At 40.0% G+C, this 25,062-nt stretch overlaps 1 protein-coding gene across 1 annotated transcript in view; it reads right to left on the bottom strand.

Moving 5' to 3' along the window:
- LOC129258918 (titin-like) overlaps positions 1 to 25,062 on the bottom strand; it is a 292,780-nt gene that overhangs the window by 138,396 nt on the left and 129,322 nt on the right. Inside the window, exons 70-72 of the mRNA XM_064097713.1 lie at positions 13,259 to 24,025; positions 1,026 to 8,918; positions 82 to 235 (exon numbers count right to left, since the gene is read on the bottom strand). Of these exons, the coding sequence (XP_063953783.1) occupies positions 82 to 235; positions 1,026 to 8,918; positions 13,259 to 24,025 (18,814 nt within the window). The remainder of the gene's footprint in view (positions 1 to 81; positions 236 to 1,025; positions 8,919 to 13,258; positions 24,026 to 25,062) is intronic.

The raw sequence follows: 25,062 nt of genomic DNA on the forward strand, positions 1-25,062 counted from the left end.
TCTCATGAAAAAATAGCTTATCTTAATCCGGTCATAAAACTTTTCAGTCGTTCCTTGTTTAAAACTTTTTACATAACCTACCTGGTTTAAATTTCTTTTCAGGGACCGCCTCAACGGGAGCAGACTCTACTGGTGCAGCTTCAACAGGTTCAATGACCGATGCTTCAACAATTTCAGATGGTGCCTCTTCTGAAACTTTAAGGGTGACCTCAGTTTCTACCTCCTGAGAAGCAAGCTGCTATACAGAAAAAGGTACAGTGAATTAACAGACGTATCCATATTAAAATTGGCATCTTTTGTCTCATTGGGTTTTCAAAACATTGATTCATTTTCTTTTGTCTCCTATCAAGATCAGACAAGAGACAATATTAAGTAATAAAATATTTCAACTTCAAAGAAAGAAGACATTGCAATGCTGTTGATTTATGTTATTTTATGTTGAGAAAGCAAATGTTACAAAGAGTAAATAATTTGATCAAACAAACATGTCACGTTCTTAAAGTAGCACTTAATATCCTAATGTTATGTGATTTCAAAGTGAAATGAATTACTAAGAAAGAAAGAAATGTGTTTTCTTGTTATCTCTGCTTTTCAAAATAAGTTTCTTCCATTGCCCCCCAGTACTGCATATTGTTTTTTTCCACTCTTTTAGCTCACTATAATTTGTCAAAATAAGAACTATTTCATGAAATGAGGAAAGACACACCAGGTGCTAAAACCGTTGGAAGTTACTGGAAACTTTTGACATTTATTTTCTTAAGTTAAAAGGTAAGATGAGTGAGAGTAAACGAATGACTACCAAAATTACTTTGGTATTAAGTAGTACATGAAAATGATTCTGGAATAAAGGTAATAATAAGGGCAAAATTTGATACACGAACACATTGACATATAATTAACAAGAAAAAAATATCAAGAAAAGCTAAGAGTGATGCTTCCTGTTCTAAATATAAACAATGTTGAAAAGTATTCAATTTCAGTGTCTCCAAATAGCAATTCCATGAAAAAGGCAAGATACCAATTACCTTTGCAGTTTCCTCTGCTTTGCGCTTCTCTACTGCATCAATATGTTTCCGAATAAGCTTCATTTGGATGATACCCTTTTTCCTCAAAATCTTTTCATAATCTTTAGGTTCAACGTTCTTTAAAAGCTCAAAGACTTCTTCTGCTTCCTTTTCTTCTTTGGTCAAAGGCTTCTTCTTTTCGGGCATCTTTACCTCAACAGCCTCTTCTTTGTCTTCAGGTTTCTTTTTCATGATCTTAACCTCAGCCTTTTCCTCCTCCTCTGGTTTTTTAGGAGCGATCTCAAATTCTACTTCAGTGGGAGCCGCTTCCTCTGGTTTAGATGGTTCAATAGTAACAACTGTTTCCTCTGGTGCTGCTTCTGTTGGTTTGTCAAGAGTGATCTCCATTTCTTCCAGAGTTGCTTCTTCGGCCTTACGTTTTTCAACCATCTCGATGTGTTTCTTGATGACTTTAGTCTGTATGACACCTTTCTTCCTCAAAACCTTTTCATACTGCTCGGGTTGTACATCCTTAAGAAGTTTAAAGACTTCTTCTGCTTCCTTTTCTTCTTTGGTCAGAGGCTTCTTCTTTTCGGGTACCTTTACCTCAACAACCTCTTCTGTGTCTTCTGGTTTCTTCTTCATGATCTTAATCTCAACTTTTTCCTCCTCCTCTGGTTTCTTAGGAGCGATCTTAATTTGAACTTCAGTGGGAGCCGCTTCCTCTGGTTTAGATGGTTCAATAGTAACAACTCTCTCCTCTGGTGCTGCTTCTGTTGGTTTGTCCAGAGTGATCTCTATTTCTTCCAGAGTTGCTTCTTTGGCCTTACGTTTTTCAACAATCTCGATGTGTTTCTTGATGACTTTAGTCTGTATGACACCTTTCTTCCTCAAAACCTTTTCATACTGCTCGGGTTGTACATCCTTAAGAAGTTCAAAGACTTCTTCAGCTTCCTTTTCTTCTTTGGTCAAAGGCTTCTTCTTTTCGGGTACCTTTACCTCAACAACCTCTTCTGTGTCTTCTGGTTTCTTCTTCATGATCTTAACTTCGACCTTTTCCTCCTCCTCTGGTTTCTTAGGAGCGATCTTACTTTCTACTTCAGTGAGAGCTGCTTCCTCTGGTTTAGATGGTTCAATGGTAACAACTGTTTCTTCTGGTGCTGCTTCTGTTGGTTTGTCAAGAGTGATCTCCATTTCTTCCAGAGTTGCTTCTTCGGCCTTACGTTTTTCAACCATCTCGATGTGTTTCTTGATGACCTTAGTCTGGATGACGCCTTTCTTTCTCAAAACCTTCTCATACTGCTCGGGTTGTACATCCTTAAGAAGTTCAAAGACTTCTTCAGCTTCCTTTTCTTCTTTGGTCAAAGGCTTCTTCTTTTCGGGTACCTTTACCTCAACAACCTCTTCTGTGTCTTCTGGTTTCTTCTTCATGATCTTAATCTCAACTTTTTCCTCCTCCTCTGGTTTCTTAGGAGCGATCTTAATTTCTACTTCAGTGAGAGCTGCTTCCTCTGGTTTAGATGGTTCAATGGTAACAACTGTTTCTTCTGGTGCTGCTTCTGTTGGTTTGTCAAGAGTGATCTCCATTTCTTCCAGAGTTGCTTCTTCGGCCTTACGTTTTTCAACCATCTCGATGTGTTTCTTGATGACTTTAGTCTGTATGACGCCTTTCTTCCTCAAAACCTTTTCATACTGCTCGGGTTGTACATCCTTAAGAAGTTCAAAGACTTCTTCAGCTTCCTTTTCTTCTTTGGTCAAAGGCTTCTTCTTTTCGGGTACCTTTACCTCAACAACCTCTTCTGTGTCTTCTGGTTTCTTCTTCATGATCTTAATCTCAACTTTTTCCTCCTCCTCTGGTTTCTTAGGAGCGATCTTAATTTCTACTTCAGTGAGAGCTGCTTCCTCTGGTTTAGATGGTTCAATGGTAACAACTGTTTCTTCTGGTGCTGCTTCTGTTGGTTTGTCAAGAGTGATCTCCATTTCTTCCAGAGTTGCTTCTTCGGCCTTACGTTTTTCAACCATCTCGATGTGTTTCTTGATGACCTTAGTCTGGATGACGCCTTTCTTTCTCAAAACCTTCTCATACTGCTCGGGTTGTACATCCTTAAGAAGTTCAAAGACTTCTTCAGCTTCCTTTTCTTCTTTGGTCAAAGGCTTCTTCTTTTCGGGTACCTTTACCTCAACAACCTCTTCTGTGTCTTCTGGTTTCTTCTTCATGATCTTAACCTCGACCTTTTCCTCCTCCTCTGGTTTCTTAGGAGCGATCTTAATTTCTACTTCAGTGAGAGCTGCTTCCTCTGGTTTAGATGGTTCAATGGTAACAACTGTTTCTTCTGGTGCTGCTTCTGTTGGTTTGTCAAGAGTGATCTCCATTTCTTCCAGAGTTGCTTCTTCGGCCTTTCGTTTTTCAACCATCTCGATGTGTTTCTTGATGACCTTAGTCTGGATGAGGCCTTGCTTTCTCAAAACCTTCTCATACTGCTCGGGTTGTACATCCTTAAGAAGTTCAAAGACTTCTTCAGCTTCCTTTTCTTCTTTGGTCAAAGGCTTCTTCTTTTCGGGTACCTTTACCTCAACAACCTCTTCTGTGTCTTCTGGTTTCTTCTTCATAATCTTAATCTCAACTTTTTCCTCCTCCTCTGGTTTCTTAGGAGCGATCTTAATTTGTACTTCAGTGGGAGCCGCTTCCTCTGGTTTAGATGGTTCAATAGTAACAACTGTCTCCTCTGGTGCTGCTTCTGTTGGTTTGTCCAGAGTGATCTCCATTTCTTCAAGAGTTGCTTCTTCGGCCTTACGTTTTTCAACAATCTCGATGTGTTTCTTGATGACTTTAGTCTGTATGACACCTTTCTTCCTCAAAACCTTTTCATACTGCTCGGGTTGTACATCCTTAAGAAGTTCAAAGACTTCTACAGCTTCCTTTTCTTCTTTGGTCAAAGGCTTCTTCTTTTCGGGTACCTTTACCTCAACAACCTCTTCTGTGTCTTCTGGTTTCTTCTTCATGATCTTAACCTCGACCTTTTCCTCCTCCTCTGGTTTCTTAGGAGCGATCTTAATTTCTACTTCAGTGAGAGCTGCTTCCTCTGGTTTAGATGGTTCAATAGTTACAACTGTTTCTTCTGGTGCTGCTTCTGTTGGTTTGTCAAGAGTGATCTCCATTTCTTCCAGAGTTGCTTCTTCGGCCTTACGTTTTTCAACCATCTCGATGTGTTTCTTGATGACTTTAGTCTGTATGACGCCTTTCTTCCTCAAAACCTTTTCATACTGCTCGGGTTGTACATCCTTAAGAAGTTCAAAGACTTCTTCTGCTTCCTTTTCTTCTTTGGTCAAAGGCTTCTTCTTTTCGGGTACCTTTACCTCAACAACCTCTTCTGTGTCTTCTGGTTTCTTCTTCATGATCTTAATCTCAACTTTTTCCTCCTCCTCTGGTTTCTTAGGAGCGATCTTAATTTCTACTTCAGTGAGAGCTGCTTCCTCTGGTTTAGATGGTTCAATGGTAACAACTGTTTCTTCTGGTGCTGCTTCTGTTGGTTTGTCAAGAGTGATCTCCATTTCTTCCAGAGTTGCTTCTTCGGCCTTACGTTTTTCAACCATCTCGATGTGTTTCTTGATGACCTTAGTCTGGATGACGCCTTTCTTTCTCAAAACCTTCTCATACTGCTCGGGTTGTACATCCTTAAGAAGTTCAAAGACTTCTTCAGCTTCCTTTTCTTCTTTGGTCAAAGGCTTCTTCTTTTCGGGTACCTTTACCTCAACAACCTCTTCTGTGTCTTCTGGTTTCTTCTTCATGATCTTAACCTCGACCTTTTCCTCCTCCTCTGGTTTCTTAGGAGCGATCTTAATTTGTACTTCAGTGGGAGCCGCTTCCTCTGGTTTAGATGGTTCAATAGTAACAACTGTTTCTTCTGGTGCTGCTTCTGTTGGTTTGTCAAGAGTGATCTCCATTTCTTCCAGAGTTGCTTCTTCGGCCTTACGTTTTTCAACCATCTCGATGTGTTTCTTGATGACTTTAGTCTGTATGACACCTTTCTTCCTCAAAACCTTTTCATACTGCTCGGGTTGTACATCCTTAAGAAGTTCAAAGACTTCTTCTGCTTCCTTTTCTTCTTTGGTCAAAGGCTTCTTCTTTTCGGGTACCTTTACCTCAACAACCTCTTCTGTGTCTTCTGGTTTCTTCTTCATGATCTTAATCTCAACTTTTTCCTCCTCCTCTGGTTTCTTAGGAGCGATCTTAATTTCTACTTCAGTGAGAGCTGCTTCCTCTGGTTTAGATGGTTCAATGGTAACAACTGTTTCTTCTGGTGCTGCTTCTGTTGGTTTGTCAAGAGTGATCTCCATTTCTTCCAGAGTTGCTTCTTCGGCCTTACGTTTTTCAACCATCTCGATGTGTTTCTTGATGACCTTAGTCTGGATGACGCCTTTCTTTCTCAAAACCTTCTCATACTGCTCGGGTTGTACATCCTTAAGAAGTTCAAAGACTTCTTCAGCTTCCTTTTCTTCTTTGGTCAAAGGCTTCTTCTTTTCGGGTACCTTTACCTCAACAACCTCTTCTGTGTCTTCTGGTTTCTTCTTCATGATCTTAACCTCGACCTTTTCCTCCTCCTCTGGTTTCTTAGGAGCGATCTTAATTTGTACTTCAGTGGGAGCCGCTTCCTCTGGTTTAGATGGTTCAATAGTAACAACTGTTTCTTCTGGTGCTGCTTCTGTTGGTTTGTCAAGAGTGATCTCCATTTCTTCCAGAGTTGCTTCTTCGGCCTTACGTTTTTCAACCATCTCGATGTGTTTCTTGATGACTTTAGTCTGTATGACACCTTTCTTCCTCAAAACCTTTTCATACTGCTCGGGTTGTACATCCTTAAGAAGTTCAAAGACTTCTACAGCTTCCTTTTCTTCTTTGGTCAAAGGCTTCTTCTTTTCGGGTATCTTTACCTCAACAACCTCTTCTGTGTCTTCTGGTTTCTTCTTCATGATCTTAACCTCGACCTTTTCCTCCTCCTCTGGTTTCTTAGGAGCGATCTTAATTTCTACTTCAGTGAGAGCTGATTCCTCTGGTTTAGATGGTTCAATAGTTACAACTGTTTCTTCTGGTGCTGCTTCTGTTGGTTTGTCAAGAGTGATCTCCATTTCTTCCAGAGCTGCTTCTTCGGCCTTACGTTTTTCAACCATCTCGATGTGTTTCTTGATGACTTTAGTCTGTATGACGCCTTTCTTCCTCAAAACCTTTTCATACTGCTCGGGTTGTGCATCCTTAAGAAGTTCAAAGACTTCTTCAGCTTCCTTTTCTTCTTTGGTCAAAGGCTTCTTCTTTTCGGGTACCTTTACCTCAACAACCTCTTCTGTGTCTTCTGGTTTCTTCTTCATGATCTTAATCTCAACTTTTTCCTCCTCCTCTGGTTTCTTAGGAGCGATCTTAATTTCTACTTCAGTGAGAGCTGCTTCCTCTGGTTTAGATGGTTCAATGGTAACAACTGTTTCTTCTGGTGCTGCTTCTGTTGGTTTGTCAAGAGTGATTTCCATTTCTTCCAGAGTTGCTTCTTCGGCCTTACGTTTTTCAACCATCTCGATGTGTTTCTTGATGACCTTAGTCTGGATGACGCCTTTCTTTCTCAAAACCTTCTCATACTGCTCGGGTTGTACATCCTTAAGAAGTTCAAAGACTTCTTCAGCTTCCTTTTCTTCTTTGGTCAAAGGCTTCTTCTTTTCGGGTACCTTTACCTCAACAACCTCTTCTGTGTCTTCTGGTTTCTTCTTCATGATCTTAACCTCGACCTTTTCCTCCTCCTCTGGTTTCTTAGGAGCGATCTTAATTTCTACTTCAGTGAGAGCTGCTTCCTCTGGTTTAGATGGTTCAATAGTTACAACTGTTTCTTGTGGTGCTGCTTCTGTTGGTTTGTCAAGAGTGATCTCCATTTCTTCCAGAGTTGCTTCTTCGGCCTTACGTTTTTCAACCATCTCGATGTGTTTCTTGATGACTTTAGTCTGTATGACGCCTTTCTTCCTCAAAACCTTTTCATACTGCTCGGGTTGTACATCCTTAAGAAGTTCAAAGACTTCTTCAGCTTCCTTTTCTTCTTTGGTCAAAGGCTTCTTCTTTTCGGGTACCTTTACCTCAACAACCTCTTCTGTGTCTTCTGGTTTCTTCTTCATGATCTTAATCTCAACTTTTTCCTCCTCCTCTGGTTTCTTAGGAGCGATCTTAATTTGTACTTCAGTGGGAGCCGCTTCCTCTGGTTTAGATGGTTCAATAGTAACAACTGTCTCCTCTGGTGCTGCTTCTGTTGGTTTGTCCAGAGTGATCTCCATTTCTTCCAGAGTTGCTTCTTCTGTCTTACGTTTCTCAACCATCTCGATGTGTTTCTTGATGATCTTAGTCTGGATGACGCCTTTCTTCCTCAATACCTTTTCATACTGCTCGGGTTGTACATCCTTAAGAAGTTCAAAGACTTCTTCTGCTTCCTTTTCTTCTTTGGTCAGAGGCTTTTTCTTTTCGGGTACCTTCACCTCAACAGCCTCTTCTTTTTCTTCTGGTTTCTTTTTCATGATCTTAACCTCGACCTTTTCCTCCTCCTCTGGTTTCTTAGGAGCGATCTTAACTTGTACTTCAGTTGGAGCTGCTTCCTCTGGTTTAGATGGTTCAATGGTAACAACTGTTTCTTCTGGTGCTGCTTCTGTTGGTTTGTCAAGAGTGATCTCCATTTCTTCCAGAGTTGCTTCTTCGGCCTTACGTTTTTCAACCATCTCGATGTGTTTCTTGATGACCTTAGTCTGGATGACGCCTTTCTTTCTCAAAACCTTCTCATACTGCTCGGGTTGTACATCCTTAAGAAGTTCAAAGACTTCTTCTGCTTCCTTTTCTTCTTTGGTCAGAGGCTTCTTCTTTTCGGGTACCTTTACCTCAACAACCTCTTCTGTGTCTTCTGGTTTCTTCTTCATGATCTCAACCTCGACTTTTTCTTCCTCCTCTGGTTTCTTAGGAGCGATCTTAATTTCTACTTCAGTGAGAGCTGCTTCCTCTGGTTTAGATGGTTCAATGGTAACAACTGTTTCTTCTGGTGCTGCTTCTGTTGGTTTGTCAAGAGTGATCTCCATTTCTTCCAGAGTTGCTTCTTCAGCCTTACGTTTCTCAACCATCTCGATGTGTTTCTTGATGATCTTAGTCTGGATGACGCCTTTCTTCCTCAAAACCTTTTCATACTGCTCGGGTTGTACATCCTTAAGAAGTTCAAAGACTTCTTCTGCTTCCTTTTCTTCTTTGGTCAGAGGTTTCTTCTTTTCAGGCACCTTTACCTCAACAGCCTCTTCTTTTTCTTCTGGTTTCTTTTTCATGATCTTAACCTCGACCTTTTCCTCCTCCTCTGGTTTCTTAGGAGCGATCTTAATTTGTACTTTAGTGGGAGCCGCTTCCTCTGGTTTAGATGGTTCAATAGTAACAACTGTCTCCTCTGGTGCTGCTTCTGTTGGTTTGTCCAGAGTGATCTCCATTTCTTCCAGAGTTGCTTCTTCGGCCTTACGTTTCTCAACCATCTCGATGTGTTTCTTGATGACCTTAGTCTGGATGACGCCTTTCTTTCTCAAAACCTTTTCATACTGCTCGGGTTGTACATCCTTAAGAAGTTCAAAGACTTCTTCTGCTTCCTTTTCTTCTTTGGTCAGAGGCTTCTTCTTTTCGGGTACCTTTACCTCAACAGCTTCTTCTTTTTCTTCTGGTTTCTTTTTCATGATCTTAATCTCGACCTTTTCCTCCTCCTCAGGTTTCTTAGGAGCGATCTTAATTTGTACTTCAGAGGGAGCCGCTTCTTCTGGTTTAGATGGTTCAATAGTAACAACTTCGACAGTTGAAGTTGTGTCTCCTACCGGCATCTGATCTGTAGTTATTTCAAGAGAGATTTCCATTTCTTCTGGTAGCTTTCCATCCTGAAATCAGAATCGATGAAATTCGAATTTTACCATTGATGGTATAATGCGAACTTCATGCTCTCAAACGGCTGAAAAACTCAAATTTTGGTTGAACGCAAGCGTTGCCAACCTTATCATGCGAAGTGCTCTTCATGCGAAGTTCCGATATGTACACCATGCATAAAGCTTCAGCACGGAAACGAAAATGTAAGCAAGCTGATAGGAAGACCCATTTTCAGCCCATTTTTCCACGCTCACTTGGCACTTCGGACATTTATACCCTTCTAATGCTCATGAGTGTCTATTAGAAATAACGGGTTGAAGATGCCAGTCCCATCCGCAATAAAATAAAAGAAACAGCAACTCTTCTGGTCCATGCATTAGTGAAATGAACATGCTGAATATCAGAGAATTGTATTAATTATTCTTTCCAAGTATTGATTTTTCACAAGCGAAATGTGGTGCATCAATAAAAAAATACCTACGTTCATATCAGGTAGAATAAAAGAAAAATACCATGCCATCAAAATAATTGTATATTGTGGACAAACCTTGTACTGCAGCAAATGATATGCTTTTTATAAATATGTGGAATAGAAGCGGCATTGTCATTTTAGTGACCGTATCGAAATAAAGGAATGTGCTTATCATCAAAGCAAAACTTGTGAAGGGATTAAAAATAAGTTGTGTCTGATTATTCATCTTAAACATATACATATGAGTTGTACTGATGAAAGGAAATCCAAATTTTAATGACTATTTATGACAGAATTTTCAAGTCAATGATTCAAGAAACCCATATCAGCTAAAAAACGACGTATTATAAATCCAAAGATACCTCAATTAGGTTTCAAGGATCATGTATGACTGAATATTATTTTTCTAAAAATGGGTGGTACTGACTGCTGAATATCAGTTTCTTCCACTGTACAATGAATGGCAAATTGTGTCTGTGCTTGTCAAAGACGGAATTATGTATGTGCATAATATCAAGTTTGCATCTGAATTGAAACTTGCTCAATATCTTCGAAGCATGAGGTTCAAGCACATATTATGTAAAAGGAAGTCGTGAGATTTATCCGCAATCTTTCATTTTGCATTATTAATGGTGTCCAATGTGTTTAGTATGTTGGTAAACAAAGTCCAATCTTACACGGTATTTTCAAAATAATGGTGATCATTTATGCCAAGGTTACATTCAAACTATGATCGGATGAAGTGTAGGGAATATGAAATTTATTGTCACTGAATTATTATTTCTTTCTCAAGAAGTATATATAGAGATATACTTGTATAACTGAAATTACCTGAATAATATAATTAATATGAGTCAAATTTCATCGTCCCAGTAGAAAATGAAGACAAGCAAGAGAAAAAAGACAGAAGTAAAAATAGCTATCCATTCATGATGCTGATAAAATGATGCAAATAAATGTACTAATCGCATGCTCCAAACTGTTTAACCCACATCTGAGGGATTATAGGCTGAAGTCAACAGATTTCAGTGTGCACCTTGTAAAACTTGAGAATCCATTAACCAAAATAAATTACAAAACTAGTATCTGATTCAGAAGGATTTAATGTGGTGGAAAGAACATCCGTGTGACAAGGCTGCAAAAGGTCAATCTTTAATATCTTCAAAAATGCTTGGCAACAAGGCAACAGCAATTAATATGTTACATATCCAACCCTTGCTGAAAGATATCTCGACCTTCCGCAGCAAAATATTTTCCCTGACATATCATTTTCTTGTACTCTTCGTTAATGAGCGAATCTGCTGCTCGTTTGCCTTGCCCATACTATGCTATAATTCGTTCATATTTAAGAGGCCATGATAATATCATCTGTAAGTTATTTGAACAGCATCTTATAATGTGGAAACTCTGTTCCTTGCACTCTCCACTGGAAGGTCTTTTGGTCGAAAGCCTATTTTGACTTTTTATTTTTGTTTCAATTTCTTTTTTCTAAGACAAAATAAAGGTTACTTCTTTCTCTTACTGAGAAAAATGTGTTGTCCGTTATTTAACTTTTTGAAAAACTTGGGAGTTTGTTCTAGGGAATTCTTCACTCATTTTGAGAGCCAAGAAATGCGTAAATTTAAGACTTTAAAGGGAAAGTTCACCCTGACAAAAAGTTTATTGTAGAAATAACAGAAAAAATGATAAAGAATATTGCCGAAGGCTTGAAAAAAAATCCATCAAAGAATAAAAAAAAAGTTATTAGAATTTTAATCTTACGATTTGTGACGTCATATGCGAACAGCTTTCCTACATATGGTATGGAAAAATTCATTGAAATGTCATTTTCTCAAAAAATTGAAAATGGTTTTCTCTATAAGTTCAGCATATCAATAGACAAAACATATTTCACACCCATTCTTAAAAGGAAAACAAAAATAAGTCACCACAAACCATTAAAAAATTGAAATTTATGCATTTTATATTACATAAAAAATGTGGCATCTGCTCGTTTATTACCTCACGAATCCCAAACTTAAAATTTTAATAAATTTCTTAATATTGAATGGATTTTCCTCAAGCGTTTACCAATATTTTTTTTTTCTGCTATTTTTACAACAAACTTTTCTCCAGGGTGAACTTCCCCTTTAATGAACAGCTCCATAGTTTTTTTTTTCAGTAGTATTCTTCGTAATTATCCTGGTTGTAATCCTTCTACTGTCTCACAATTGGCTAGATTATAATAATTTCACTTCTATGTCAGTGATTCAATTGTTTGGGCAGTGGTGTATCTTGGGCCCAGGGCATGGGGGCTGCAGTAGCGTTAAAAACTATCTTGAGCATGATAACAATTGAATATTTTAGAAAATATTTTAAATCCCCGTGTCTGCCAGATATGATTCTAGTAAAAAAAAAATCCCCTTTAAATCAGAAAGTGAAGCAAGCGACTGACAACAGTTTTTGGTTCAATAGGTGCGTTGACACAAGCCATCCATAGCATTTGACAAATGAGAAACAGGCAACTTTAAACAAACCTTAATATTCATATCTAGAGAATCTACATGCTTGGTCAATGAATCTATTTAAACCACATTTTCTTCAAACAAGATTATTTATCATGGCCTTTTTACAATATAACAATGCTATATAACAAATATATGACACCTAGATACATCCTTGTCATTTGATTGGTTGCTCGATATCGATCATTCAGCCCATTTTACAATGACGTCATCAACCGTGCAATTTTAGATTCATTCAAAGTGCAATTTTGGATCCATACGATTTTGTCCATTGCACGCGCGCACCCAGACTGCAGGCACCACTCGTTTTTGCAGCACGCACAATCAAAAGACCGAGCTCGCACTGCATGAGCATATTTTGCAACGAAATATACATATTTCATAAGAAAAAGAATCTATTTCTAGGTGTCATATAAACCAAATAATGAATATTTTTTTCATTCGGTGGAAGATGAAATGAATGATCCATGGGTCATTTCATCTTTCACCTCATGAAGTATTCTGTTCATTGCACTCATAAACATTTATGATTTGTATAATGTCAGAATTAACTATCACTGCGAATGAGATAACTTTCCACAAGGCAATAGTTTTTAAAGGGGAATGAAACCTTTGGAATAAGCAGGCTTGTGTCGAAACAGAAAAATCAAAGAAAATTTGAGAAAAAACGGACAAATAATAAGAAAGTCATGAGCATTTGAATATTGCAATCACTAATGCCATAGAGATCCTCCAATTGGCAATGCGACAAGGATGTGTGATGTCACATGTGAACAACTTTCCCTTTGATGGACTATATATACTCCCAAAATGTCTCTTTTTGTTTTTTCTTATGGTGATACAAACTCTTTATCCATGATTAATTATTTAAAAATCTGTATTACATGCCCTCCTATAGAAAGAACACATGATCTACTGATAGTAAAATATATACTAAAGCTATGGTTAGAGTTGTTCACAAGTGACATCACACATCTTTGTCGCATTGCCCATGTGAGGATCTCCATAGCATTAGTGATCGCAATATTCAAATGGTCATGACTTTCTCATTATTCATCCGATTTTTCTCAAACTTTCGTTGATCTGTTTCTTAGATTTTTTCTGTTTTCACACAAGCTATCTTATTCCAAAAGTTTCATTTTCCTTTAACTATCACCGCGAATAAGATAGCTTTCCATAAGGCGATAGTTTTCATTCTTTCACATGAAATGGAAGAGAGAAAAGGAGAGAAACAGCCATGATAAAAGTGAATTTTCTTTCTTCAATATGGATAAAATGACATATTGTGTTCATCAATCATATCAATAGAAGTTAGGAAATATTGAAAATATGGAAATAATTCTAACTGAATATTACATGAGTAGTCAGCAAGCCTTACCTTTGTTTTTTTAATGATGTGTTGAATAGTAGATTGGTCATCTTCAAATTTCAAAAATACATCGGCAGAATCAGATTTGTATGCAGCAGATTCTTCTTCTTTCTTACGTGCCTCAACAATATCAATATGTTGCCTAATGACTTTGTACTGTGTGATGCCTTTCTTACATAAAACGTTTTCATATTCAACAGGTTCAACATTCTTCAGAAGTTGGTAGATTTCTTCCTCATCCTGTTCTTCCTTAGTCATTGGTTTCTTCTTCTCTCCCGGCATTGTGATTTCAAGGGAGACTTCTCCCATAAGTGCTTCCTCTGGTTTAGTAGGAGCTATTTCAAGAGTGATTTCAGTTGGTTCAACTTCTTCTGGCTTGACACCCACAATGGTTACAGCCGTCTCCTCAGTAATAACCTCGGTTGGCTGTACAGTCACTTCCTCCATCTCGGCCAAGACAGCCTCCTCAGCAAGTTGTTTTGTAACCCTCTCAATATGTTGCCTAATGGTTTTGTACTGTATGATGCCCTTTTTCCGTAGAACCTTTTCATATTCAACAGGTTCAACATTCTTCAGAAGTTGGTAGATTTCTTCCTCCTCCTCTTCTTCCTTAGTCATAGGTTTCTTTTTCTCTACTGGCATTTTGATTTCAAGGGATACTTCTCCCGGCACTGCTTCCTTTGGTTTAGTAGGAGCTATTTCAAGAGTGATTTCAGTTGGTTCAACTTCTTCTGGCTTGACACCAACAATGGTTACAGCCGTCTCCTCAGTAATAACCTCGGTTGGCTGTACAGTCACTTCCTCCATCTCGGCCAAGACAGCCTCCTCAGCAAGTTGTTTTGTTACCCTCTCAATATGTTGCCTAATGGCTTTGTACTGTATGATGCCCTTTTTACGTAGAACCTTTTCATATTCAACAGGTTCAATATTCTTCAGAAGTTGGTAGATTTCTTCCTCCTCCTCTTCTTCCTTAGTCATAGGTTTCTTTTTCTCTACTGGCATTTTGATTTCAAGGGATACTTCTCCCGGCACTGCTTCCTTTGGTTTAGTAGGAGCTATTTCAAGAGTGATTTCAGTTGGTTCAACTTCTTCTGGCTTGACACCAACTATGGTTACAGCCGTCTCCTCAGTAATAACCTCGGTTGGCTGTACAGTCACTTCCTCCATCTGGGCCAAGACAGCCTCATCAGCAAGTTGTTTTGTTACCCTTTCAATATGTTGCCTAATGGCTTTGTACTGTATAATGCCCTTTTTACGTAGAACCTTTTCATATTCAACAGGTTCAACATTCTTCAGAATTTGGTAGATTTCTTCCTGTTCCTCTTCTTCCTTAGTCATTGGTTTCTTTTTCTCTACTGGCATTTTGATTTCAAGGGAGACTTCTCCCGGCACTGCTTCCTCTGGTTTAGTAGGAGCTATTTCAAGAGTGATTTCAGTTGGTTCAACTTCTTCTGGCTTGACACCAACAATGGTTACAGCCGTCTCCTCAGTAATAACCTCGGTTGGCTGTACAGTCACTTCCTCCATCTCAGCCAAGACAGCCTCCTCAGCAAGTTGTTTTGTAACCCTCTCAATATGTTGCCTAATGGCTTTGTACTGTATGATGCCCTTTTTACGTAGAACCTTTTCATATTCAACAGGTTCAACATTCTTCAGAAGTTGGTAGATTTCTTCCTCCTCCTCTTCTTCCTTAGTCATATGTTTCTTTTTCTCTTCCGGCATTTTGATTTCAAGGGAGACTTCTCCCATCACTGCTTCCTTTGATTTAGTAGGAGCTATTTCAAGAGTGATTTCAGTTGGTTCAACTTCTTCTGGCTTGACACCAACAATGGTTACAGCCGTCTCCTCAGTAATAACCTCGGTTGGCTGTACAGTCACTTCCTCCATCTCGGCCAAGACAGCCTCCTCAGCAAGTTGTTTTGTTACCCTTTCAATATGTTGCCTAATGGCTTTGTACTGTATGATGCCCTTTTTACGTAGAACCTTTTCATATTCAACAGGTTCAACATTCTTCAGAAGTTGGTAGATTTCTTCCTGTTCCTCTTCTTCCTTAGTCATAGGTTTCTTTTTCTCTACTGGCATTTTCATTTCAAGGGAGACTTCTCCAGGCACTGCTTCCTCTGGTTTAGTAGGAGCTATTTCAAGAGTGATTTCAGTTGGTTCAACTTCTTCTGGCTTGACACCAACAATGGTTACAGCCGTCTCCTCAGTAATAACCTCGGTTGGCTGTACAGTCACTTCCTCCATCTCGGCCAAGACAGCCTCCTCAGCAAGTTGTTTTGTTACCCTCTCAATATGTTGCCTAATGGCTTTGTACTGTATGATGCCCTTTTTACGTAGAACCTTTTCATATTCAACAGGTTCAACATTCTTCAGAAGTTGGTTGATTTCTTCCTCCTCCTCTTCTTCCTTAGTCATAGGTTTCTTCTTCTCTACCGGTATTTTGATTTCAAGGGAGACTTCTCCTGGCACTGCTTCCTCTGGTTTAGTAGGAGCTATTTCAAGAGTGATTTCAGTTGGTTCAACTTCTTCTGGCTTGACACCAACAATGGTTACAGCCGTCTCCTCAGTAATAACCTCGGTTGGCTGTACAGTCACTTCCTCCATCTCGGCCAAGACAGCCTCCTCAGCAAGTTGTTTTGTTACCCTTTCAATATGTTGCCTAATGGCTTTGTACTGTATGATGCCCTTTTTACGTAGAACCTTTTCATATTCAACAGGTTCAACATTCTTCAGAAGTTGGTAGATTTCTTCCTGTTTCTCTTCTTCCTTAGTCATAGGTTTCTTTTTCTCTTCCGGCATTTTGATTTCAAGGGAGACTTCTTCCGGTACTGCTTCCTCTGGTTTAGTAGGAGCTATTTTAAGAGTGATTTCAGTTGGTTCAACTTCTTCTGGCTTGACACCAACAATGGTTACAGCCGTCTCCTCAGTAATAACCTCGGTTGGCTGTACAGTCACTTCCTCCATCTCGGCCAAGACAGCCTCCTCAGCAAGTTGTTTTGTAACCCTTTCAATATGTTGCCTAATGGCTTTGTACTGTATGATGCCCTTTTTACGTAGAACCTTTTCATATTCAACAGGTTCAACATTCTTCAGAAGTTGGCAGATTTCTTCCTCCTCCTCTTCTTCCTTAGTCATAGGTTTCTTCTTCTCTACTGGCATTTTGATTTCAAGGGAGACTTCTCCCGGCACTGCTTCCTCTAGTTTAGTAGGAGCTATTTCAAGAGTGATTTCAGTTGGTTCAACTTCTTCTGGCTTGACACCAACAATGGTTACAGCCGTCTCCTCAGTAATAACCTCGGTTGGCTGTACAGTCACTTCCTCCATCTCGGCCAAGACAGCCTCCTCAGCAAGTTGTTTTGTAACCCTTTCAATATGTTGCCTAATGGCTTTGTACTGTATGATGCCCTTTTTACGTAGAACCTTTTCATATTCAACAGGTTCAACATTCTTCAGAAGTTGGTAGATTTCTTCCTGTTCCTCTTCTTCCTTAGTCATAGGTTTCTTCTTCTCTACTGGCATTTTGATTTCAAGGGAGACTTCTCCCGGCACTGCTTCCTCTGGTTTAGTAGGAGCTATTTCAAGAGTGATTTCAGTTGGTTCAACTTCTTCTGGCTTGACACCAACAATGGTTACAGCCATCTCCTCAGTAATAACCTCGGTTGGCTGTACAGTCACTTCCTCCATCTCGGCCAAGACAGCCTCCTCAGCAAGTTGTTTTGTAACCCTCTCAATATGTTGCCTAATGGCTTTGTACTGTATGATGCCCTTTTTACGTAGAACCTTTTCATATTCAACAGGTTCAACATTCTTCAGAAGTTGGTAGATTTCTTCCTCCTCCTCTTCTTCCTTAGTCATAGGTTTCTTCTTCTCTACCGGCATTTTGATTTCAAGGGAGACTTCTCCCGGCACTGCTTCCTCTGGTTTTGTAGGAGCTATTTCAAGAGTGATTTCAGTTGGTTCAACTTCTTCTGGCTTGACACCAACAATGGTTACAGCCGTCTCCTCAGTAATAACCTCGGTTGGCTGTACAGTCACTTCCTCCATCTCGGCCAAGACAGCCTCCTCAGCAAGTTGTTTTGTAACCCTCTCAATATGTTGCCTAATGGCTTTGTACTGTATGATGCCCTTTTTACGTAGAACCTTTTCATATTCAACAGGTTCAACATTCTTCAGAAGTTGGTAGATTTCTTCCTCCTCCTCTTCTTCCTTAGTCATAGGTTTCTTCTTCTCTACCGGCATTTTGATTTCAAGGGAGACTTCTCCCGGCACTGCTTCCTCTGGTTTTGTAGGAGCTATTTCAAGAGTGATTTCAGTTGGTTCAACTTCTTCTGGCTTGACACCAACAATGATTACAGCCGTCTCCTCAGTAATAACCTCGGTTGGCTGTACAGTCACTTCCTCCATCTCAGCCAAGACAGCCTCCTCAGCAAGTTGTTTTGTAACCCTCTCAATATGTTGCCTAATGGCTTTGTACTGTATGATGCCCTTTTTACGTAGAACCTTTTCATATTCAACAGGTTCAACATTCTTCAGAAGTTGGTAGATTTCTTCCTCCTCCTCTTCTTCCTTAGTCATAGGTTTCTTCTTCTCTACTGGCATTTTGATTTCAAGGGAGACTTCTCCTGGCACTGCTTCCTCTAGTTTAGTAGGAGCTATTTCAAGAGTGATTTCAGTTGGTTCAACTTCTTCTGGCTTGACACCAACAATGGTTACAGCCGTCTCCTCAGTAATAACCTCGGTTGGCTGTACAGTCACTTCCTCCATCTCGGCCAAGACAGCCTCCTCAGCAAGTTGTTTTGTAACCCTTTCAATATGTTGCCTAATGGCTTTGTACTGTATGATACCCTTTTTACGTAGAACCTTTTCATATTCAACAGGTTCAACATTCTTCAGAAGTTGGTAGATTTCTTCCTCCTCCTCTTCTTCCTTAGTCATAGGTTTCTTCTTCTCTACTGGCATTTTGATTTCAAGGGAGACTTCTCCCGGCACTGCTTCCTCTAGTTTAGTAGGAGCTATTTCAAGAGTGATTTCAGTTGGTTCAACTTCTTCTGGCTTGACACCAACAATGGTTACAGCCGTCTCCTCAGTAATAACCTCGGTTGGCTGTACAGTCACTTCCTCCATCTCGGCCAAGACAGCCTCCTCAGCAAGTTGTTTTGTAACCCTTTCAATATGTTGCCTAATGGCTTTGTACTGTATGATGCCCTTTTTACGTAGAACCTTTTCATATTCAACAGGTTCAACATTCTTCAGAAGTTGGTAGATTTCTTCCTGTTCCTCTTCTTCCTTAGTCATAGGTTTCTTCTTCTCTACTGGCATTTTGATTTCAAGGGAGACTTCTCCCGGCACTGCTTCCTCTGGTTTAGTAGGAGCTATTTCAAGAGTGATTTCAGTTGGTTCAACTTCTTCTGGCTTGACACCAACAATGGTTACAGCCATCTCCTCAGTAATAACCTTGGTTGGCTGTACAGTCACTTCCTCCATCTCGGCCAAGACAGCCTCCTCAGCAAGTTGTTTTGTAACCCTTTCAATATGTTGCCTAATGGCTTTGTACTGTATGATGCCCTTTTTACGTAGAACCTTTTCATACTCAACAGGTTCAACATTCTTCAGAAGTTGGTAGATTTCTTCCTCCTCCTCTTCTTCCTTAGTCATAGGTTTCTTCTTCTCTACTGGCATTTTGATTTCAAGGGAGACTTCTCCCATCACTGCTTCCTCTGGTTTTATAGTAGGAGTTATTTCAAGAGTGATTTCAGTTGGTTCAACTTCTTCTGGCTTGACACCAACAATGGTTACAGCCGTCTCCTCAGTAATAACCTCGGTTGGCTGTACAGTCACTTCCTCCAACTCGGCCAAGACAGCCTCCTCAGCAAGTTGTTTTGTAACCCTTTCAATATGTTGCCTAATGGCTTTGTACTGTATGATGCCCTTTTTACGTAGAACCTTTTCATATTCAACAGGTTCAACATTCTTCAGAAGTTGGTAGATTTCCCCCTTCTCCTCTTCTTCCTTAGTCATAGGTTTCTTCTTCTCTACTGGCATTTTGATTTCAAGGGAGACTTCTCCCGGCACTGCTTCCTCTACTTTAGTAGGAGCTATTTCAAGAGTGATTTCAGTTGGTTCAACTTCTTCTGGCTTGACACCAGCAATGGTTACAGCCGTCTCCTCAGTAATAACCTCGGTTGGCTGTACAGTCACTTCCTCCATCTCGGCCAAGACAGCCTCCTCAGCAAGTTGTTTTGTAACCCTCTCAATATGTTGCCTAATGGCTTTGTACTGTATGATGCCCTTTTTACGTAGAACCTTTTCATATTCAACAGGTTCAACATTCTTCAGAAGTTGGTAGATTTCTTCCTCCTCCTCTTCTTCCTTAGTCATAGGTTTCTTCTTCTCTACCGGCATTTTGATTTCAAGGGAGACTTCTCCCGGCACTGCTTCCTCTGGTTTTGTAGGAGCTATTTCAAGAGTGATTTCAGTTGGTTCAACTTCTTCTGGCTTGACACCAACAATGGTTACAGCCGTCTCCTCAGTAATAACCTCGGTTGGCTGTACAGTCACTTCCTCCATCTCGGCCAAGACAGCCTCCTCAGCAAGTTGTTTTGTAACCCTCTCAATATGTTGCCTAATGGCTTTGTACTGTATGATGCCCTTTTTACGTAGAACCTTTTCATATTCAACAGGTTCAACATTCTTCAGAAGTTGGTAGATTTCTTCCTCCTCCTCTTCTTCCTTAGTCATAGGTTTCTTCTTCTCTACTGGCATTTTGATTTCAAGGGAGACTTCTCCTGGCACTGCTTCCTCTAGTTTAGTAGGAGCTATTTCAAGAGTGATTTCAGTTGGTTCAACTTCTTCTGGCTTGACACCAACAATGGTTACAGCCGTCTCCTCAGTAATAACCTCGGTTGGCTGTACAGTCACTTCCTCCATCTCGGCCAAGACAGCCTCCTCAGCAAGTTGTTTTGTAACCCTTTCAATATGTTGCCTAATGGCTTTGTACTGTATGATGCCCTTTTTACGTAGAACCTTTTCATATTCAACAGGTTCAACATTCTTCAGAAGTTGGTAGATTTCTTCCTCCTCCTCTTCTTCCTTAGTCATAGGTTTCTTCTTCTCTACTGGCATTTTGATTTCAAGGGAGACTTCTCCCGGCACTGCTTCCTCTAGTTTAGTAGGAGCTATTTCAAGAGTGATTTCAGTTGGTTCAACTTCTTCTGGCTTGACACCAACAATGGTTACAGCCGTCTCCTCAGTAATAACCTCGGTTGGCTGTACAGTCACTTCCTCCATCTCGGCCAAGACAGCCTCCTCAGCAAGTTGTTTTGTAACCCTTTCAATATGTTGCCTAATGGCTTTGTACTGTATGATGCCCTTTTTACGTAGAACCTTTTCATATTCAACAGGTTCAACATTCTTCAGAAGTTGGTAGATTTCTTCCTGTTCCTCTTCTTCCTTAGTCATAGGTTTCTTCTTCTCTACTGGCATTTTGATTTCAAGGGAGACTTCTCCCGGCACTGCTTCCTCTGGTTTAGTAGGAGCTATTTCAAGAGTGATTTCAGTTGGTTCAACTTCTTCTGGCTTGACACCAACAATGGTTACAGCCATCTCCTCAGTAATAACCTCGGTTGGCTGTACAGTCACTTCCTCCATCTCGGCCAAGACAGCCTCCTCAGTAAGTTGTTTTGTAACCCTCTCAATATGTTGCCTAATGGCTTTGTACTGTATGATGCCCTTTTTACGTAGAACCTTTTCATATTCAACAGGTTCAACATTCTTCAGAAGTTGGTAGATTTCTTCCTCCTCCTCTTCTTCCTTAGTCATAGGTTTCTTCTTCTCTACTGGCATTTTGATTTCAAGGGAGACTTCTCCCGGCACTGCTTCCTCTGGTTTAGTAGGAGCTATTTCAAGAGTGATTTCAGTTGGTTTTACTTCTTCTGGCTTAACACCAACAATGGTTACAGCCGTCTCCTGAGTAATGATCTCGGTTGGCTGTATAGTCACTTCCTCCATCTCGGCCAAGACAGCCTCCTCAGCAAGTTGTTTTGTAACCCTTTCAATATGTTGCCTAATGGCTTTGTACTGTATGATGCCCTTTTTACGTAGAACCTTTTCATACTCAACAGGTTCAACATTCTTCAGAAGTTGGTAGATTTCTTCCTCCTCCTCTTCTTCCTTAGTCATAGGTTTCTTCTTCTCTACTGGCATTTTGATTTCAAGGGAGACTTCTCCTGGCACTGCTTCCTCTAGTTTAGTAGGAGCTATTTCAAGAGTGATTTCAGTTGGTTCAACTTCTTCTGGCTTGACACCAACAATGGTTACAGCCGTCTCCTCAGTAATAACCTCTGTTGGCTGTACAGTCACTTCCTCCATCTCGGCCAAGACAGCCTCCTCAGCAAGTTGTTTTGTAACCCTTTCAATATGTTGCCTAATGGCTTTGTACTGTATGATGCCCTTTTTACGTAGAACCTTTTCATATTCAACAGGTTCAACATTCTTCAGAAGTTGGTAGATTTCTTCCTCCTCCTCTTCTTCCTTAGTCATAGGTTTCTTCTTCTCTACTGGCATTTTGATTTCAAGGGAGACTTCTCCCGGCACTGCTTCCTCTAGTTTAGTAGGAGCTATTTCAAGAGTGATTTCAGTTGGTTCAACTTCTTCTGGCTTGACACCAACAATGGTTACAGCCGTCTCCTCAGTAATAACCTCGGTTGGCTGTACAGTCACTTCCTCCATCTCGGCCAAGACAGCCTCCTCAGCAAGTTGTTTTGTAACCCTTTCAATATGTTGCCTAATGGCTTTGTACTGTATGATGCCCTTTTTACGTAGAACCTTTTCATATTCAACAGGTTCAACATTCTTCAGAAGTTGGTAGATTTCTTCCTGTTCCTCTTCTTCCTTAGTCATAGGTTTCTTCTTCTCTACTGGCATTTTGATTTCAAGGGAGACTTCTCCCGGCACTGCTTCCTCTGGTTTAGTAGGAGCTATTTCAAGAGTGATTTCAGTTGGTTCAACTTCTTCTGGCTTGACACCAACAATGGTTACAGCCATCTCCTCAGTAATAACCTCGGTTGGCTGTACAGTCACTTCCTCCATCTCGGCCAAGACAGCCTCCTCAGTAAGTTGTTTTGTAACCCTCTCAATATGTTGCCTAATGGCTTTGTACTGTATGATGCCCTTTTTACGTAGAACCTTTTCATATTCAACAGGTTCAACATTCTTCAGAAGTTGGTAGATTTCTTCCTCCTCCTCTTCTTCCTTAGTCATAGGTTTCTTCTTCTCTACTGGCATTTTGATTTCAAGGGAGACTTCTCCCGGCACTGCTTCCTCTGGTTTAGTAGGAGCTATTTCAAGAGTGATTTCAGTTGGTTTTACTTCTTCTGGCTTAACACCAACAATGGTTACAGCCGTCTCCTGAGTAATGATCTCGGTTGGCTGTATAGTCACTTCCTCCATCTCGGCCAAGACAGCCTCCTCAGCAAGTTGTTTTGTAACCCTTTCAATATGTTGCCTAATGGCTTTGTACTGTATGATGCCCTTTTTACGTAGAACCTTTTCATACTCAACAGGTTCAACATTCTTCAGAAGTTGGTAGATTTCTTCCTCCTCCTCTTCTTCCTTAGTCATAGGTTTCTTCTTCTCTACTGGCATTTTGATTTCAAGGGAGACTTCTCCCATCACTGCTTCCTCTGGTTTTATAGTAGGAGCTATTTCAAGAGTGATTTCAGTTGGTTCAACTTCTTCTGGCTTGACACCAACAATGGTTACAGCCGTCTCCTCAGTAATAACCTCGGTTAGCTGTACAGTCACTTCCTCCAACTCGGCCAAGACAGCCTCCTGAGCAAGTTGTTTTGTAACCCTTTCAATATGTTGCCTAATGGCTTTGTACTGTATGATGCCCTTTTTACGTAGAACCTTTTCATATTCAACAGGTTCAACATTCTTCAGAAGTTGGTAGATTTCTTCCTTCTCCTCTTCTTCCTTAGTCATAGGTTTCTTCTTCTCTACTGGCATTTTGATTTCAAGGGAGACTTCTCCCGGCACTGCTTCCTCTACTTTAGTAGGAGCTATTTCAAGAGTGATTTCAGTTGGTTCAACTTCTTCTGGCTTGACACCAGCAATGGTTACAGCCGTCTCCTCAGTAATAACCTCGGTTGGCTGTACAGTCACTTCCTCCATCTCGGCCAAGACAGCCTCCTCAGCAAGTTGTTTTGTAACCCTTTCAATATGTTGCCTAATGGCTTTGTACTGTATGATGCCCTTTTTACGTAGAACCTTTTCATATTCAACAGGTTCAACATTCTTCAGAAGTTGGTAGATTTCTTCCTCCTCCTCTTCTTCCTTAGTCATAGGTTTCTTCTTCTCTACCGGCATTTTGATTTGAAGGGAGACTTCTCCCGGCACTGCTTCCTCTACTTTAGTAGGAGCTATTTCAAGAGTGATTTCAGTTGGTTCAACTTCTTCTGGCTTGACACCAACAATGGTTACAGCCGTCTCCTCAGTAATAACCTCGGTTGGCTGTACAGTCACTTCCTCCATCTTGGCCAAGACAGCCTCCTCAGCAAGTTGTTTTGTAACCCTTTCAATATGTTGCCTAATGGCTTTGTACTGAATGATGCCCTTTTTACGTAGAACCTTTTCATAATCAACAGGTTCAACATTCTTCAGAAGTTGGTAGATTTCTTCCTCCTCCTGTTCTTCCTTAGTCATAGGTTTCTTCTTCTCTTCTGGCAGTTTGATTTCAAGAGAGAATTGCTCAGCAAATTCAGTATCAGGTTTTCCCTGTAAAAACAGAAGGCAATGACAGTTATCTTGCCCACTTTTATTAAAAAAGGCAGAACAATCCTGATTGGAAGCCATGCCGAAACCATGCTGCAGATGACTTACAGATTTCAATCCAGAAAGAGAAAAATACCATTCAGACATAGCTAAAGTAAAATGTGACATTGAAAATAATTGATGCAAATAAGCAAGAATATCATAATCCAGTCCTCAACATCTCTTTCCTTTATTTCCAAGAATATCTGACATCTTTGACGCAAATACCTGTCAGGGTCTCAGAAAAGCTGTGAGTAAAAAGATGTTTTGAGATGTGTTTCTGAAATATCTCATTCACTCACTGAAAACATAATTAACATTCTGAAAAAAAACCATTCCTCATAAGTACGACTCTGTCTTGCTAATGAAGTCATGCTTAACTCCTTGCCCCCATCAAAGGGATTCTTGGAGAAAATATGCAACGGTTCAAGAGCATGACAGAGTTTAAAAATCCATTTAACAAGGTGGATTGCAAAGCCTGCCTTACAACTGAAGGTGTGAGTTCAGCCACGGCCATTCTGGCAACACAGAATCATGCTAAAACTCACTGAGAAAGCATGTAATATCAGCAATAACAACATTACTTTACCTTGCATTGATGACATTACAAGTGGCATCGAATCCTTACTGAAATATATATCGATCTACTTGTCAAAAAATAGTTACTTTACCTTTCTTGAATTCCAGAATAGCTGACTGAAAAAAACCACATTCTCTATAATTTTTAGAAATTAGTCAACATAATGTATGAATAAAAATAAGGAATCTTAGACAGAAGAAATCGGAAATGGTATGTGTACAGTCTATATTAATCTTTATTAGGTTCTGTAAATCTGATTCTGTAAATCTATTTATTCATGTTTTTAAAGTTTAATTCTTTGTTTGATAACATGAATGAGTATCTGTTTCAACACATGTTATTTAAAAGATATTACGTGTAATAACTATAATGTCTGAGGCCCAGTCCCACTAGCGTTTCAGAAGATTTGCAAAGTTTTAGG

This window comes from Lytechinus pictus, chromosome 1 (genome assembly GCF_037042905.1).
Source record: "Lytechinus pictus isolate F3 Inbred chromosome 1, Lp3.0, whole genome shotgun sequence".
NCBI classification, from domain to species: Eukaryota; Metazoa; Echinodermata; class Echinoidea; order Temnopleuroida; family Toxopneustidae; genus Lytechinus; species Lytechinus pictus.